At 38.0% G+C, this 18,641-nt stretch overlaps 1 protein-coding gene across 12 annotated transcripts in view; it reads left to right on the forward strand.

Annotated features, from left to right (window-relative positions):
* Window positions 1-18,641, forward strand: part of LOC116156423 (uncharacterized) — a 112,248-nt gene that overhangs the window by 24,083 nt on the left and 69,524 nt on the right. For 6 of the 12 annotated variants that reach the window (XR_010383175.1, XR_010383176.1, XR_010383174.1 and 3 more), the window contains one exon: window positions 17,313-18,136. Coding sequence is in view for 1 of the 12 variants with exons in the window: in XM_064491615.1 (XP_064347685.1) it covers window positions 17,379-17,457; window positions 17,994-18,136 (222 nt within the window). In the remaining 11 variants the exon portion in view is untranslated. Of the gene's footprint in view, window positions 1-1,688; window positions 18,137-18,641 lie in introns of those variants that run through there. The other 6 variants (XR_010383167.1, XR_010383166.1, XM_064491615.1 and 3 more) reach the window with 4 other exon arrangements.

The raw sequence follows: 18,641 nt of genomic DNA on the forward strand, positions 1-18,641 counted from the left end.
CAGCTCTTGTGGTTAATTTTATTTATGTTTTCACTCAATTGTGTTAAAAAAAAATGTAGCCTTGAAATCTCAAGAGAAATATATATGTCTATATGTTTATGGGTTCTCAAATTCAGTACTTAAGGTAGAAAGTTCACTTTGCAGGAAATTGCAGGTAGATATTTCTTAAAGCAACTGCTACATCTGACCACTGCTATGGAGCTGTTTTACTGACTCTAAGAGCCATGACTTGTCCTCATAGATACGAATATAGGGTTCACTTCAAAGAGGTATTACTAGTACATAATACGTATGTAACGTATACTAGTTTTCCTGGGTGAGGCAAGCTAGAAAGTTTGCGCCCTGAATCAGTGAGCATGATAGCCTGTGTGTACCCTCTAATTTATAGGGGTACTCTGCTAAAGCAGCCCCATTCTTTGGGCATCCCTACCTGCTAGTTGAGATAAGTGAGGCTAAAGCTTCAGCTATGAGGCTTTTGGCTATACCCTGCTTTTAAGAAACCAGGTATATTTCTGCAGACAGTATTGTAATAGTAGCAGCTGAAACAGTCAATGAGTATTCCAAAAATGAAACTGTGCTCCAAATGCTTATCTGCTTATCACACACTGTGTTGATGTTGGTAAAATGCAGAGGATGAGCTTGTCTCCCCTTTCACCCTGGATTTCTTTGGTCCTTTCATTTTGACACTAATTTCAGGCATGAACCTTGGCACTTAGCTACAGTGTGTAATTGTTGGTATCTCACTGCCACCTGAGTGCACAATGGAGAACGATATTTAGCCCCTGTGATTTGCCATAAGAACACACCACATGCAGTTGGAAAGGGAAATATTTAATCAGCCAGTTTTCTCATGCAGTCCCAATCAGCTGAGTCTTTTAAGATTTTATTTTCTCTAAGTTAACTGGTTGTTTTGTCACTGCGCAGATAAAGCCTTGGGATCCCTCTCATGCTGTGTACATTTAGGGACATTGTCTATCAATTTGAATGTACAAACAAAAGGAAGATATTTTTAAAATATGCTAAGTTAAAACTCATTTTGATCAAAATATTTTTTCTTAATGTTCCTTGAGTCCTCTGTTCAGTTGTTGGCTATGTACTTAATATGCAAAAGGCTCTAAGTGACGCACGAATAATACCATTCCATTTTTAGTCATGTTGTATTATGATGCTGTTGATCTTTAGAAGAAATTCCATTTGGTGACATTTACAAAAATAGTTTCACGTTACCAGCTTTTAATTTTAATTTTTAAAAAATATCGAGAATGATACAACTTGCAAGTAACAAGAAAATCACCTAGGAGATGTGTGTACTTATATAATTGGAAATGTGAAACACCTTGCCTCCCATCTGATATGCTTCTGTGCAGTCCAGGGAAACAGTTTTGACAAGTAGGAAAATGGTATAAGAATAGAATTATTTGTATAAAAATGCAGCATATCATCTTAAAGATTGAGTTCTATTTTTTTAAGGCTGGTGCTTTCAAAGTGCTAGAAAGATCTGAATCCAGAGTTTAGTCTTCATTGTAACTTAGTCCTACTAATTCAATGCTGCAATACAATGCAATACATTTCACTTCAGCTCATTGAATTTCTAATATTTATGAACATTTTAACCTCTTCAAGTCAATTATCTCTTTAATTATTTTATTTTATTTTATTTTATTTTATTTTATTTTATTTTGTTGGGTAAATACGATAGGAAATGTCAGTACACATGGCAAAGGATTTCTGGTTCTTTACCACAAAGCAAAATATTTTTAAAAGTTCAGAATTTCTATGTGGTTTAGAGCATTTTATTTTTTGCATTCCAAATTGGTTAAAAGTTGGTACAGTACATGATCTAACTAAAACGGTTTCTCTTTTACTCAATAATCATAATTATTGTCATAAATTTGGGAAGAATTCAAGTCATTTATTTACTCAATTATTCAATTGGCTTTTTTCCCTTAATTATCTTGTCTGGCCAGTGTTGCTAAAGGCACTGTGGAGGATTTTATAAAAGGAGAAAATGTGATCTTTCCCTCATCAACTATAGTGTAATTGGAGAGAGAAAAAGAACTCTGAAGAACTAATTGGATAATATAATAAAATTACTCTTAGTAATCATGCTTCAGTACTGTGAAGGGAGAAGCTATTTTATCACAGGTAGAAAACAGTATTAACAATCAAATGTAGCTTTTTGGCTCAGAATATTGTTTCAGATTATTTGTTGTAAAAACAATAATAAGAACATGTAGAATAAAGGCCAGTTCTTGAAAACAGATTTTACAATGATCAGTTGATTTCATCAGCAAATTTTTCATTTCACCAGGACTTAAAAAAAAACAATGAACTGTGTTGCCTGGTTAGTTGTTAATTCAACTGTCCAAAACTTAAAAATGCCTTAACAATTTATAATTAAATATGTGGGGGGGGGGTGAAGTTTACCATTGCCTTAATTGTACTTCAAGATACTCTTCAAAATTTGAAGACAGACATAAATTGAAATATTTTTAGAAATACTTTAACTTCCTAGCTATCTTGAGGAAACAGGCTAACACATTCTATGAGGTAGAAAACTTTTCAAAGCTGTCTTTAACAACATCCCTGTGTGTATGAAGCCTTGCTTTGCTCTCTGGGAGAAATATTACACCAGTCATTCAAATAGATAAAAACATTATTCCAAATAAAACCCAACATTGAGCAAAGAGCTTTGGGATTGGCTCAAGTTTTATTTTCTATCTCAAATATAAAATTTTAAGTTTTTAAGGAAAAGCAACAACTTTGCCTGTAGATTATCATTTTCCAAAGCCAAAGATGAGTCAGCCAAAAAATTTCAAAACTTTATTTAATAAACCTTAAAGTGTTTCCCCTTAGTTACATTGACAACTGTGTTGAAAAGCCCAGTGATAACTTAAATAGCCTCTTCTTTCACCTTGAGTGGTTTATACTTTGTAGACATAGAGAGAAGAACCTTGACCACTTTTGTTTTCTCTGCTCAGGAAAGGAAAGAATCAGATAGAAAAATGCACACCACATTCCTGCCAGACCTTGCCTATGGACAGTGTATGGCATCCACTAAGTGAGGAAGACGAATGTTCGCATTTTTAGGGGCTGAGGGGAGGGAACAGCAAAGAACTGGTTCTCCTGTGTATCCTAGCATGTGAATGAACTGATACTAGACATATCACAGGGAGAATCAGACAGAAGGATACTTAATGAGATCCACTCAAAGACCAGCATCCTCTCTAGAACCCAGCAGTTCTTGATTCTCAGTGTCTTTGGGAAGCAGGGTTCACCATCTACCTGTTTAAACAGGTAATGAGAGCAAAGGCATGACACACATCCCTGTGATTTTTGAATGTCTTCACTGCCCCCAAATAAGGAACTCCTCCCACTGCTGTCTGCTCTAAGCTGCATTTCATTTTGATAGCCATTTGCCGTAGGCACTTTGGAACTCCATGCAATGCAAGAGATATGGTTGAGAAATTCTTCAATGGGATTTCTCCCTACTCCCCAGTAGGGGATTCAGAACATGATTAGAGACTTTGAGACATTCTATTTAGCCTACTTCTAAAACTACACATTTAGGCTCACACCATTAGAAGAAAAATGAAACAAATCAGAAAAAGAAAAAAAAACTCGAGAAGGACAAAGTATTCTACATCAGGGAATATGGAAAATGGTTAAATTTGTGAAATCAGAAGAGATAAAAGAAAATATTTGGAAAAAAAAAGATCAAGTTTCTCTTGAATTACAGATTCGTTGAGTCTCAGTTTTACTTTCACTTGCTAAATCATGACATCCACTGTCGTCTTCAAATTTAATTTTAGTGTCATGCCTCTAAAAGTAAATATGTTTTAGCATCAACATCCTCACCTTGCTTATTCTTTCTAGGGGACGACACACGTCTTTGGCCCATCTTTGTCATGCTCACTTGTAACAATTTAACTTTAGCATCATTTACTCATTGTCATACAGTTCTTTCTCCCAATAAAGTAGCCGCAGTGTTTTGGTTAATGGTGCTTCTAATGGCAAATACAACTTTTTGTGCTTCATCTTGAAATATTTAAATGCAAAATCGAAATTAGAGTGCTATATCAAATGTCTAAGAGCACAGAGCCTTTTTCTTGCACCTTTGGTGAATCCACATCTCATCAGTAATCAGTGTCATTTTCAGGTTCATGCTCATTTTTAACGCTATACCGACTGGCCATGGTTTTAGTCATTTTTTCCTTTTGAGTTTAGTGCTCTGTGATTAGAGCACCTTGAATGTTTTTTGAAAACCTAATAGTCTAACATTTGAATACACACTTTGGAAGAAAGGATTATTAAAACGCAGACATCCTTCAGTGTTCACCAAGATGGTCTTCGGAGAATCTTCTCAGCTGACATATTTTCTTGTTCACTTTGGGGCTCTAAGTTAAGCAGCAGCCTTTGAGGTAGGAAAGTTTTAGTCTTTGGATTCAAACCAAATTGTTTTCAAATCCCACACCTACCGTTACCTTGGACCAATTGTTTAGCATCATTGAAACACAGTTTCTTCCTCTGCAAAATAAGGATTATAGCACTCACCTTACTAACATTCCTTGGCCATTTCCCACATCCCAGACACCATACTCACACGGCTATATACTGTCATTATCCACAGTTTACAAATTACCACATTGAGGCTTGGAGAGGTAAAGAAAACCCACTTAGGCATACGTAATTGTTAAGTGGTGGGGCCTCTTGTTGGTTCTTTTATTTCTGTAGAATTTGTTTTTTAGGAAAGGACTTGCAGGGTCAAAAGGTAGGTACAAAATAAATTTTTGTAACGTCATTTAGTTTCAGGCACTTGACTATGAGATGCAGTACTGAAGCTGTAATTTGTATTTCTCCATGTTGCTGCATTAGGGACTGATGCTATTTGAGAGTGTGCTTTGTAAGTGGCCATGGAGAGCTATATACTACGAGAGCCGCTTTATGCTTTTCTTCTTGAAGATGGTGATGGTGCTCTCATCTTGATGAGCACAACTCATTTTCAGTAAAGATTCTGGATAAAGGGCTGTTGCATGGAATTGAATGCTAGTCTACAAGGCAATTGTTCTGCCTTCGATGAAGAGTGGATGCCATTTCCAGAAGAGCTTGACATTCTCAGGGAAGAGTTTTACAGCCTTGAAGAATATGTGTGATTTGTATGATTCTTGATAAAGAAAAAAAAAACCGAGAGTTATATACTAGAAATTTAAAACTTCCATTCTGTTGTGGCTTCATCTGCGGCCCGTTCCCTACTCGCAAGACACTACTAACTTCAGCGTCTTCTCCTACTTCACCTTCAGGCTCTTGAAGTCTGTGCGATGCCCAAGTGTGTATAGAAACACAGAAATAGCACAGTCCCTTTTGTTAAGAATAACACATCAGTTTTCTTTCCTTGCTTTTGTGTGCTCTCTGGAGTTCACCCATGCATGATGTTCCAGTTGACTTCAAAGACAAGTCTGTGGTTGGATTAGCTCCACAGGACAGGCAGCAAGGTAAGAAACAGGCTTAGTGCTTTCAAAGCCTACTGGGGAACTGATAGAGCCAAGCTGTGTGGTTACCAAGACAGCTTATTCATTATGTCCTCCCAGAAGAACAGGTAAATTTGCATAATACTTTCTATTTTGTCACTACTAAAATTATTTTTTAAATGATGACTGGTCAGTACCCAAAAAGGTTGACTTATAGCTATATAATTCCTGCACTTGGGGAGTTTAGTGTCTAATAAAGGAGACACAGATATAATAAATTTGGAGTGAGAAAATGCCGCTAAAGTCATGAAGGTAGAAAACATGCAAATCATAGGGTAATTTTAGGTATTAAAAAAAGGGATGACTTAGCGAGTGGTATGTGCTTAAGAAATTGCAACTAAGGTACGTTTGCTTTCCAGACATTGCCAGCAAAGGTAGACTTATTACAGAACCCTAGAGCCAGGCATTGCATCACAAACTTAGGTCACACTTTGGGAGATGGCTTAGTAATGAGAGAGGCATGGTTGAATGATGTGGGCAGTGAGATGATTTCCCAAAGAAGAATATGGCAGACTGGAGAGGGTAAAGATACAGAGCAGACAGGGAAGTGTGAAGTGCCCCATGACCTGTGAAGCTGGGAGAGTCTGCAAAATAAAATGGAACTGCCTTTGATTCGGTCCCTGGAAAATAGGGAAGCAACCCTAGCAGTTCTGCTGAGTGTTGACCATAGCCTTATTCTTCAAGTTTGAAAGCCACGTAAAGGCAGATGAAGAGTCTTAATTTTCAGAAATCAGAGGACCAGATAAAACAGGCCACAATAATTCAGGAGAGCCACTGCCAGGTCTTGGACTGAGATTGTAGACGTGACGTTTAAAAAAAAAAAAAAAGGCTGTAAATTTAATAGATATGAAGGAAATAATCATACAAAATAACAACATTGACAAAACCCAACACCATGGAAGGAGGACTGAGAAACAGTAAAGGATAGAATTAAAAATTGCCTGAAGGAGGAATTACAGGTAGAGCAAGAATGAGTGAAGGTATCCAGCAAGTTCTCGAAAGAGGACCAAACATACTTGTTGCATATTTTTATTTCTGTCTCGGAATGAAGAAGAAAGAGAATACAGCTATGTCTTTGCACTTTGATTTATTCCATTTCAAATCCAGGATCACAGAGAATTACCATATACTAACATATTGAAGTTATGTAGGGCTAAAAGTACTTTTTAATTACGCGGCTCGTACACACGAGTGCTTTGTGGTCATTTTATTTGGCATTGTATAGGGAAACACTACAAAGAGAAACTGCTGTCTGTGTGGTACCCAAAGGCATAGACTTTGTATTACTGAACCTCAGACTGAATCTCGACTGTGGTTATGTTCTAGTGAATAGAGCAGAAACAGAAATGAATCATTTGTCTCCAGAAATTGTCACTCTGACTTTGCTTTTGAAAACACTGGCATGTGTACTGTGGCTGGAACAATCCTGCTTTGGTTTGTCATCAAACACTTCATATTGGACTTTGAAAGGGAAGAAAAATATTGTGTGATTCAAATGAGCTCTTCATTTGAAAAAAGAAAAATGTATGTGTGCTCTCATCCACTGATTTTACAATTACTTATAAATTTTAAATGTAGTTCAGATCTCCTTCCTGAGTTTAGGCTCAATATTCAACTGCCTGCACTGTCCATCGGGTACCCTCCAACCCAACATATGTACACTGACCCTCTCGTTCTTCTGAAACCTGCTCTCCGTAGTGTTCTGTGGGGCTGCTAAACTACAAACCCGGGGGGCATTTTTGGCTTCTCATTTCCCACTTCTGTTCTTTTCCCACCTCAAACCCATTACCAGGACCTGCTAATCTTCCATCTTAAATACTTCTTGAATCCGACTGTCCTGCCCATTGTCACCACCACTGCTACAGTTCAGACCTGCTGCCATTTGCTGTGGTTTATCTCTTGCCTGGCCATCTGCACCATTTGAATAGGCTTTCTTCCCCCAGCTTTGTCACCATCAAATCCATCATACGTACAACTATTTTAAAGCTTGATTTATCCACATTTCAGAGATATTATTTTTCATACCAAGAAGTAGCACACTGAGCTTTGCTGTCCCCCAAAATATGACAAATGCTATTTTCTCAGGCAAAAGGGTGAGGTTTATTTTTTGTTAATGAAATGCCAGACAAGCCCAGCCAACTTGCCAGGCATAATTAAATTGGAGCCTCTTTGGCAGTTAACTCCATCCATGCAAATGTTTTGCAAAAATTCATTTTAAACGATTTTTTTTTTGCCAGATTTTTTTCAGGATAACGTTGGGATATTCAGGAATCGGGGCATTCTCACAACATTATAAACATTTCTAAAGGCTGGTTAAATAAGCTCCATTATTATCCAAATCATTCAAATCCAGCCTTTCTTTCTACCCCTACCACAGGCACCAAAACTTCAGCACTTGGCCCATGTGGGTGTGAATGAAGTGGCAAAGTTCAGATTTAAAAACATTGCTTGAAAGTCATTTCATTTCTATTTCCTCTATGTTTTACAATACTACTTATCCACGATCTCTTTTTCTTCTTCCTAGTATCAGAGAGGGAACAAACACATTCCTTAAGAACTCTGTAGAATATCCTACAGAAGTAGATCCCCCAAAAGAACACACCAAAATGGAAAATAGACAAATATGTACATCCTGTTTTTCAAGCATACCATCCAATTTTAATTAATACAATCTCCATTGTGTCTTACCTCTTCTGTTGTAACTCAAAACTAGCCATAGATAATGTATAAACAGATGAGTGTGACTGTGTTCCAGGGAAGCTTTATTTGTACAAACAGGTGGCAGACTGGATTCGGCCCACTAATCAGAGTTTGCCAAGTCCTCATTAACTCATTACTTCTGTTAGTAACTCTTCTATTTTGATTTTTAAAGTTGTGGACCTAAAGATGAATGCTTACTTCTATAATGAATAAAATTTTAGGTTATATCAAAGACAAACGCATGAATTCTTTGATGGTTAGAAAAGATTAATTTTTAAGAACTTTTCTGTATTTGAAGTTACGGCTTACGCAATTGTGTGAATAGATGATAATTCATCTCCTGCTCTCACCATGACCAAAGTGCCTGGTTTGTGGTAGAGGCATAGTTTTGAACAAATAAACGGTTAGAGCCAACCCATAAGTCAAGTTGATCATATTGTAGACAAAATATCAGATCCAAGTTTTAAGACTCTCAGATCTTCGTGTTCTGTTACTTCAAATGATCCCGGCTTAGCTGCACTGATGTGGGATAAAGAAGGCTGCCCCTGGCGGTGGAAGCAGCACATGTTTCCCCCTGCATGTGTGCTCAGAAGCTGGTGGGGATTGTCCAGGGAAAGCCTGTGTGGATAGGTTGAGAATGAGTAGGGTATGGTTTTTTCTCTAGACCCATTACAAACAAGAAGGAAAACCCTTTTAGCTGTGAATGTGGGCTGACAAACATGATGGATTTACTAGTCTTTTGACTCCTTAGATCTGAGGTCATTGTGGGCGCAATGTCCTCAATGAGGCTTTGAAAGTACTTGTGACTGGTAAACGACCAGATGCCGGAAAAAAAGGTGCTATTTACAGCAATTAAAATATCTATTCTACAGAACTCTGTGACCACCATAGATAGTAGTAGGCTTGATTACAAAATACTGGTAGTGTATATATTAATATCATTCCACGTTAACTGGTGTAAATCTCCCTCATTCTGTTTGTAAAAGCACTGCCCATTGTAAAATCACGTTATACGTTTCTCCCCTCTCCACCATAAACGCTGTGCTGTTCTGATAGCAGTATTCCAAAGTTGCTGTGTTAATGAATGAAGGAGATGAAAACAGTCCTTCCCATGTTGGGGAAATGAACATCTATGTTTATTAATCTAGTTTTACTTTTAATTGGTTCACGGTTGATTGTTGATAGCCTTGTGGAGTTTTACAACACTCTGCCAAATGTGTCCTTGGTTCTTCCTTTGGCATATTTTTGTGTAAATGTGTGCGTTTATAATTATACAGCTATAAGGGCCCCTGCTTGCATACGCACACACATGCACATATGCAGATTTATTAATTTCAAGGAGATCATTCAGATGGCCAGGCTCAGAGTAGAGGTCATTATGACATGCATCTGCCTTTTGTGCCAATGACATCCTGGCAGATACAGCGTGCAAGTGTTAAGCCTGAGAATACCCTACCATTCTACAATAATTGCTACGTGTGTTTAGCCATATTAACAAAGAGTGTGTTTAACCTTCTACAGAAGAAACCTTTATACCTTACTATTCAGAGACAGCTATTTTTAAAATTTCCAAACTCACTTGCAGCTCTGTCCTCTGCAAGATCTTCCTATCTATTCCAGCCATATCAAACTATGCCAAAAACAGAAGAAAACAAGAAGAGACTGTATATGTCACTCATGTTGGCTGAGAGATAAGCTGAGAAAGCAAGAATTGGATGATGGAGGAATAAATGTACCATTGCCAGAAAAAGAACTCTTCTCTTTCAAGCCATATGTAACTTATCCATTGTAAACTGAGGAAGACTATTAATCGTAATCACTATAATTACTTACCTTACATTTGTCTATGCCAATAACTTACAAAAAGCCTTCCTCAAATTTGAATTCACTTCCTCTTTTTTGACAGTCCCATCAATTAGTCAGGCTAGAGTTTAATATTTCTTCCCTGTTTCCCACCTCTGCAAGTTACTTCCTGCTGTTCTTTCCAAAGCTGGTGTGCCAGATGTGGAGAAACAGAGCTCCTGCCTCGGACACCACCCAGAGGTTGCTATGTTTGGGCAACATGCTTGCTGATGTGTTAGAATGTGAAAATTTCTGCTGTGGTTAACATCCCCTTTGAGAGAATACAAATCACTTAAAAGCTCAGGGCAGATAACTTAGAATTATCAAGGCGATGCTACTTTTTTGAAATAGAGACATGTGACAGTATTAAAAATGGATAGTATGGATTAATTCCTAAAATTTATTCTCAGTTATATCATAGAGTCATTTCAATTCCCTTCATTTCTCTAGTAAATTAGCCACTGATAATCATAATTATGACACTTAGGTACAGTAAGACAATGAAATGCCTCCTGAATTATTAAGAAGTGTTAATTTATGTCTACCCTGTTATGTCGTTTCGAGTATTCTACTACATTATCATTTCTTGAAAATTGGTCACCTGTACATATGATATATACGTAAGATTAAATTTTAGTAATGGTAATTTTTTTTTTAGAAGAAAGCCTTATTCCTAGTGTTGAATAAACATGATTATGTTTTATATGGTTATTTCACCTAGATTTCTGTTTAGTGTCCATGACTTAGTTGCTCATTAGGCACAGGTTGTTATCTGGGAAAAATAATGCCGAGCATTTGTATGATGCTTTATTACAAACTAATGCTTTCATTGTCACATACACTGTCCAATTTATTATATAAACTTCAAAAGGTATTATTACCAACATTTTATAAAGTAAGCCTCAGGGAGCGTAAGTGGTTTGCTCAAAGCCACATGGCTAACGAGTCGTAGCGAAGAAACCCAATCCCATCTATCCGAGTCAAGAATGTTTTCCATCAGCCACAGCCATCTCAGAAACCCGTCTCCCAGAATTTGTTGGGCGGCTTCAGCCTGCATGGGCCTCTCTACTTGTGAACCCACCTGGCAGAGTTTTTTTCTAGAGCTTGTCAGAGGAGCTGTTACCAACCAACAAATCTGAGATTCAGAAAATGTGCTGTAATCCCCATTATCAGTGAAAAGGGCTAATGTCTCCAATATTAGATTGCATTCCATCCACCTGGGGAGGTGCATAGAATGCATCATTCTGCAGAGGGATGACTTCATTTATCCAACAATACAACCAAAGACTGTGCTAAAGCAGGACCCTTTGTCATAGCTTTTTACCGTATATGACGATAGTAAGCTTTGAAAGGAACTATAGCTGTGGGCATTCTCCATTTACCTTGGATACAAAACAGATTTTCTGCTTTTAATGAAAAGAACAGGCAGTGCCCATTCTAAGGAGAGAGTGTGAAATAAGAGAGAGCTCAGAACGCAAGGTTTTATCATCACCTCCTGGTTTTATTTTTTCCATTCTAATCAGAAACCTGCTTTGAAACAAGCTGTCCTGATATTAATAAGTGATATAGAAAAGTCACTGCCTTGAACATGCTTGTATGAAAAGTGGCACGAGAAGATGAGGGACACCTCAGATTAAGAAGTGCCTTCGCCTTTAATAATTAATTAGAAGGAACAAACAGTGCCTGGGAGGCAGGGCTGGATTCAGAGAAATAGAAATCTGAAACATTAGGACAGACTGCTGTTTTTCCTGAGATACAGCTGATGCTGAATGCACATTTCCAACTGGAATAAAGCTGGTAACAAAGTCTTCCTACACTCATCCAGTCTGGAATAATAAGGAGAAATGTCTCTTGAATTTATTAAGCCACTTCTAATTATTTCTGACATGTCAAACATACTGGGGATAGAGAGAAGAGAAGAAGATTGGGGGGAAACTTTTTTTAATGTGATGTGAGTCTCCAAAGAATTGAACAACTGGCCCCAGAAATCATCATTTTTGTGAGTATGACACTGCCGCTTAATAAACCAACAGGAAATATTGAAAGGAATTCTGTCCACATTCTAGAACTAGTGTAATTTCCAACAATGCAGTGTAATGGCAAGATCAAGTGTGATGTCATGCTGTACAACATCTAATTCTGTGAAATTAGAAAACTTGAGAAGGAAAGGGAAGGAGAAATATGTCAGGGTGGAATGGAGGGAAGGGTGTAGGAAGCCTGAGGTTCCAGTTCTGTCTCATCTGACCTTACTGATATGCAAATTATTCCACTGAGTCAAAGTAGCAGAGGTGAAACAATCAAGGTTTCCGAGGAAAAGAATTTCCAGCTTCACCACAGAAAATGGCAAGTTTTGCATTGGAAACGTCTGAGAGAGCATCTGAAGTGTTGCCTCATTAAAATTTATGATTAGAATTAATTCACATTCATTTTGCTAAGAACCAAATCCCCTGGGTGGAATCTGTGTGGGGGATCATAAAAAAGGATGATGAGAAGTGACAGCAGGTCTGCGGAGTGGTCAGCGAGGAGCACTCGGCCGAGCTCATCTTCCTCTTTCCCTTTTTTTCAACTTCCCATTTGGTGTTTGGAGATGATTTGGTGTTTGGAGATGATTTGGTGTTGGGGAATCAATGTCATTGGTTGGCATTTGTGTATGATATGAAATAAGTAGGATCCTTTTAAAAATCACTCGGGTTAAAGTGTGGATTTAAATGGCTTTAAATGAGACCCAAATATGTGGCAGTCAGAATACTGCTGCAAGGAAATGAGAATTTCATTTGTTAAAGAGAATTTTGTGCCTGGCCCTGTGCTCCGCTGACCTCATGGTGCTCGCAGAGCATGGGATACCTCTTGCACCGAGTTGCTGAAACCGTCCATTTCCTTTGCTCCAGATGTATGATCTCCAGTGAGAAACCAGACTGTGCTGTTCGGCTCCTCGTTGCCCCTCTTCTCCACATCCTCTTGGTTGCAAAATGCCGAGCCCAGCATCTCCTCTACATGCCTCTGTCGTCTGTGTAGATAATTCCCAGCTGAGGATGCTGACATCTCTTGCTAGGAGAAGTCATTTGTTTCCCGGTCTCTCCATTTTCCTTCAAATAATTCAATTGCTATCAGGAAATTTATTTCTTCTCTGACACTTTAGCCACCTTTTTATACCTCCATAACTTCTAATCCTAGAATTGCCCCTCACTCAATGATACTTAAGGCTGATGACTATTTCTGGGACACACCATCCTTACCTAGAGAACTGTAGGCTGATTATTGCTAAAATCTTATATCAGAATGAAGGTCTGCTGGTCTGCGTATTTATAAGCCTCTGCCTTCTGAAGGTTGATAGTGGTGAGCTTTTCCAGGTGCAGATGTGGGATTAAAATTGAGACCTTGTGTTTCTGTCTCACCATTGCTTTTTCTGTCTACTCTCTTAATACCAGACGCGGCTACTCACTGACCCCTTTCTTTAAAATTTTAATTCTTGACTAAGGTGCTACTTTATACATCAATACTTTCTTCCCCTCAGGATTGCCAAAGAATATCCCAAGTCTGAGGCACTGAGAAATGAGGCAAATGTTCCCCTCCTCACTGCCAGCCCCTTGGGGACCCGCATGTGGTTCCCAAGTCCCATGGCGCCTGGACCACAAAAAAGCAATTCAGTGCATCCTGGGAATATCCAAGTGAAAGTGTGAGGTTTACCTAGAATGGCTTCTACGTGGCTCTCCTGCAGGGCCGCAGGGCTCCTTGCTCTCTCGCTAGTGACCGTGTCCATTTTAGAACTGACAGGAAAAAAGGTTTCAATCTGTTCCTTTTCCGTTGTATAACACTTACTGAAGCACTTGGTGCATTCGGCAAGTCATCTTCTTCCAGTACTCACATTACCCTCTCTTTGCGATGGAAATTTCTATTTCAGGTTCCTAAGCAGCCATTTCTAAGTCTCTCATGTGGGACTTGAACTTAAGCTTTTAAACTGTAGAGAAAGGAAGGGAGCAAAGAAAGAAAAGACAAGCTGGATGTGTGGGCAGTTTTACTGCTGCTGAATTGCACAGTTGTTAAAAATTGCATCTCTGCTGTCCAGGTCAATTTCTCTTCAGTGACTCTGTGCAGAAACCTGGATTATAATATAAAAAACAAACAAGTAAGACATCCTTTTATGTTACTTAAAACCTAACTATGTAGAAAAATCTACTTCTGGATCTTGGGGTAAGTGTATGATAACACTGTAAGCTCTGATGCTTTACTGTGATATCCTGTAATGTGCCTGTGCTCTCACCTAATCGAGGGGAGTGAAGTTATTTGTGGAGCTATGTCACAGTGAATTTTTAAGCCAGACTGTCCCTCAGCTGAAAGAATTTCCTGTGATCATAACTGATTTTCCTAAAATCTGTATTAATGCTTTTACACTGCAGTGTAAATGATAAAATCTTGAGTCTAGTTTATACAAACCACATGTAATAATAACAATAGTGCGTATTAATTGAGTGCTTACTACATGCCATGCCCTAAGTTAAGCATTTTAGGCACTAGTTTATTTAATCCTCACAACCCTAAGTGGTAATACCGTTTTTATTCCCATTTTATAGATTAGGAAATTAAGTCAGAGAGAGATAAATAACCTGTCACATTTGCAAAAGGTAGTGTCAGGATTTGACCTCAGGTGGCTCAACTCCATTAGTCTGCTCCACTCAGAGGCTCTGTTTAATCATTGGTATTCTTGCAGTTCCTTCCTGATTTGGTGTTTTACACATTCAGTGAGCATCCTCCAGAATCAAAATTTTAAAGGAGTAAATGGTTTCCCGAAGTGATGATCAGTGAGAATCAGTTTTGCTTCTGAGTGCATCAAACTTACTCTTTTTTTTAAAATATATTTTTACTGAAGTACAATCAGTTTACAGTGTTGTGTCAATTTCTGGTGTACAGCACAATACTTCACTCACATAGGAACTTATTCTAAAAGAAGGAGATGCTGGTTCGCTGTAGAAGAAAAGACCTGAGAAAGAAGTAGGTAAATGAGCCTCAGGCCCCAAACAGCTCAGAGAGTAAAGCTTTCAGGCATATTATTTCTACTCGTGTAGGAAAGAAAGAGCCAATGTAAACAATTCACTTTTTGATATAAATCTCTATCCATCATGACACTGGTTTGGTGGCCGGGCTCGGAGAAGAGAAGCAATGTCAAAGGACTCCGGAGCCAGACTGCCTGGATTCAAATCCTAGCTCTACCGCTTCCTGACCATGTGATCCAGGGCAGGTTTCTTGTTGCCTCTGTGACTCTGTTTCCTTGTCTGTGAAAAAGAGATAATAGTACCTACTTTAGAGAGTCGTCATGGGGATTAAATGAGTGCATTGTATATAGAGCATTTAGAGCAAGCATTTAGAATAGTGCCTGGCACATAGTAAGTACCATAAGGGTGTTTGCTATATCACCATCATCGTCACCACCACCACCATCATCATTACCAGGTGCTCAAACATGGTGTGGCAAATATATCAACAGTGGTCTTATATGTAGACATTCTTAGGGCTTTCATGTAGAAATGGAAGATACTAGATTCGATTTCTATTAGACTTTGCTGTATAAAATGATTCTTAGATCACCTAGGTTTATTTCTATTTTAGAATTTGAGTGGTAATTTATAAGTTAACCAACAGACGTGCTGCTAGCATTCTAAATCAAATGATAAACAGAAACAGAGAGACTAACCCCTATCTTAAAAAATCTGAAGATGGGAGTAGCAAAAAATAGGAGATAATCCTACTTCCATTAGGGAAACTTGGGTTTGGAGTTTATAGCATAAAAATAGCTAATTTATTTGGGGGTAATATCGGTAGAGGTAAACTAAGGCTCATAGAGCACAGTTCTGATAGATTCCCACAGACTTAAATGTTCATTCCTGCTTTCTTCAAAGAGTTGGAATGGATGCTCTCTGATCCCCTTGAGGGCATCTCACCTCCACAGGGGTGAGAGAGGCTTTATGCCTTTAAGGCAACTTGGTTCAACTCTGCCTGCTTACTGATGGGGGAGCCCTGGCAAAACTCCAGATGTGATTAGTGTTGTATCTGTTATTTCACAGGGTGGGGTGTGTTTGTGTGGATGGAGGGGGAAGCCTATAATTTCATAGCTGTTAGAAGAGCATTTCTACTAAACCTCTTTTTATTCTAAAAATTGATGAAAAGATCTCAATGTTCAAGATGATTTGAGGACATTCTACTGTCCCCAGAATAGATTTAGTTACGGTTGTTATTTACTCTTGATGGCGCAAGTTGGAGGAGTGTAAATATTTCCTCCAAAATATCCATTACTATTTTGACCTTTTTTTTTTTTTTTTTGGTGAGATCAAAACCATCTTTTTAATTATTTGAACTCTGGAGATTGTTTCCCATAAATATAAAAATCAGAGCTATAAGCTTAGCCTAGACCAGTTAAGAAATACTGCATTTTAAAATCATAACACCATTGTCTTGTTGAGGAAGAGTATGACTTAGGTTAAACTGAACATTGACTTATAAACTATTTCAATTACTCATATTCATTGCTGCCTTGTGAAGTATAAGCATTCTTATTTTTCTATAGATTCTTTGAATTACGTCCTAAATGACTACCATGTAAATAAATGAGAACAACAGTCACACCATGCTTTTTGTCATTTTCATCAAATGCTTAGTGATCTCATTGCACTTGTGGAATTAAGTGAAGAAGCTCCACCCCGGCATCCATGGGTCAGCTATGTGGACTCTAGCTGCCAAAGGCGCTTATCCTTCTGAACAGAGCGCTTTGCTCAGCCAGTGTAGACATGGCCTGATAAACAATGGAACTTCTCCCTTGAGAACTGGAGTTTGGATTGATCTAATTCTTTAACTCAAAAATGTGCACAGGTTTGATGAGCGGTTAAAATGCCTGCGTTTTAGTAAAACAGGAGCTTAAATTGACAGTAATGTGAAGAATAGCATAATTTATAATGAACTTGAAAGGCAGTAGCACTCACTGTTGTGCAAGCTAATCAAGGGACTATCACATCAAAGTTTGAACGTGAGCTTAAATATCTGTGGCAGGGAGGTTGTTCTTGCCGGTTTACATCTGTCAGGTCTTAACACTGAACCTGTCAGAGTGCAACACGGCCATGTCACTTTTAACAAAGATGTCACATGTCATAGATATTGTGGGAAACAACCTGCTTTGTGTTTCCTTCTCTAGGATTTTACAAGGAAAAGCAGATGTAAAAGGAATTTCTTTAACACTGCATTTTTATTTTGCAGATTCTCAGACTGATGGAGTGAGTGACGGAGTGGGTTGCCAACTGTAGTTGATCCACTCAGCACAGAATGGCTGCGGGGAATATATTCAGACATGCCCAGAGAAGTCTGCCCAGGGTGAAACAAATACCTTTGAGGTTTAAATCAGGTGTGTGAAGAATGCGGGAAACATGACTTCTTAGGTTTTTGTTTTTGTTTTTGTATGTATGTTTCCCAAGGAAAGTGGTAGCTCTTGCCTCTTCTCCCAATTCTTTTAGTGCTATAAAACTGCCAGCCCAGAGTTTAACCCGCCCTCTCTCCCAGGATTTGATATATTCTACTCCACTGCCTTGAAGGGTTTTCTATTTTATCAAAGCTTTTGATTTTAAAGGCATAATTGTGGTTTTTCATATTCAAAAAGGGTTTTGATTTTGGAGCTATTTTAAAATTGGGCATTGAAGTTTGATACACTTTACCATTTGTCTATTTTCTTAGAAAAATAAATGCTATTTATAATAAATGAATTAATGTGAGATACCTAAAATTACATTCAAACGATCTTTTAAAATACATGTTCATGTTATCTGTAAGAGGTTGTTCAGAGGCTCAGAAAAATCAAGTTAAGGGAACTGTTTTTAGAAAATGTAAAGCACACTTCCTTGCAGGATGAAGTTGTGCTTAATAGCCTCTGTTTAATTTATTCAGAAACGACACGATTTTTGTTGCTATATTTTGTTAGAAAGGAAGGAGAGGCTGTTTCTACAGGTGTCATAGGAAAATCGATACTGAGCCACGGATTGTTGGATCCCATAGAACCATGGAGACTTGGCAGTGAAATTCTTCCAAAGGTGAGTAGGGGCATTGATTTTCCTTCTTGTCCCTGAAGAAATATGACACAAGGAATGAAGGCTAAATTTAGACTTGGAAACAAGTCTGATTTGAAACCATGCCTTTAAAAATTTGGTGACAAGTTTTTCAAAATATTAAATGAGGCAATTGAATGAGAATTTGAGTATATACATTTTTCTCAGATATTTTTCTTAGATTCACTTCTTTTCTTTATTCTTTTGGATACTTTTGAGGGGAAAAAATGGCTCTTTGACCAACGTTTTATCTGTAATTCAGACCCAGTGATTTCCTGATGGAATACTTGTGTTTTACAATACAAAACAATCTCTCGCTTAAACCTGCCACCAAGAATGCAATAGTCCTTTAGTTTCTAAGAAAAAGCATATTATATACACAATCAAACTTCAAATTACTGAGCCTGTCACTGATCTTCCTTATTTAAACTGTGTAATCTTCCAGCTAATTTGTGCCTTAATTTTTAGACACATACTTGCTTATTTATGT

Source organism: Camelus dromedarius, chromosome 11 (assembly GCF_036321535.1).
Source record: "Camelus dromedarius isolate mCamDro1 chromosome 11, mCamDro1.pat, whole genome shotgun sequence".
In the NCBI taxonomy this organism is placed as follows: domain Eukaryota; kingdom Metazoa; phylum Chordata; class Mammalia; order Artiodactyla; family Camelidae; genus Camelus; species Camelus dromedarius.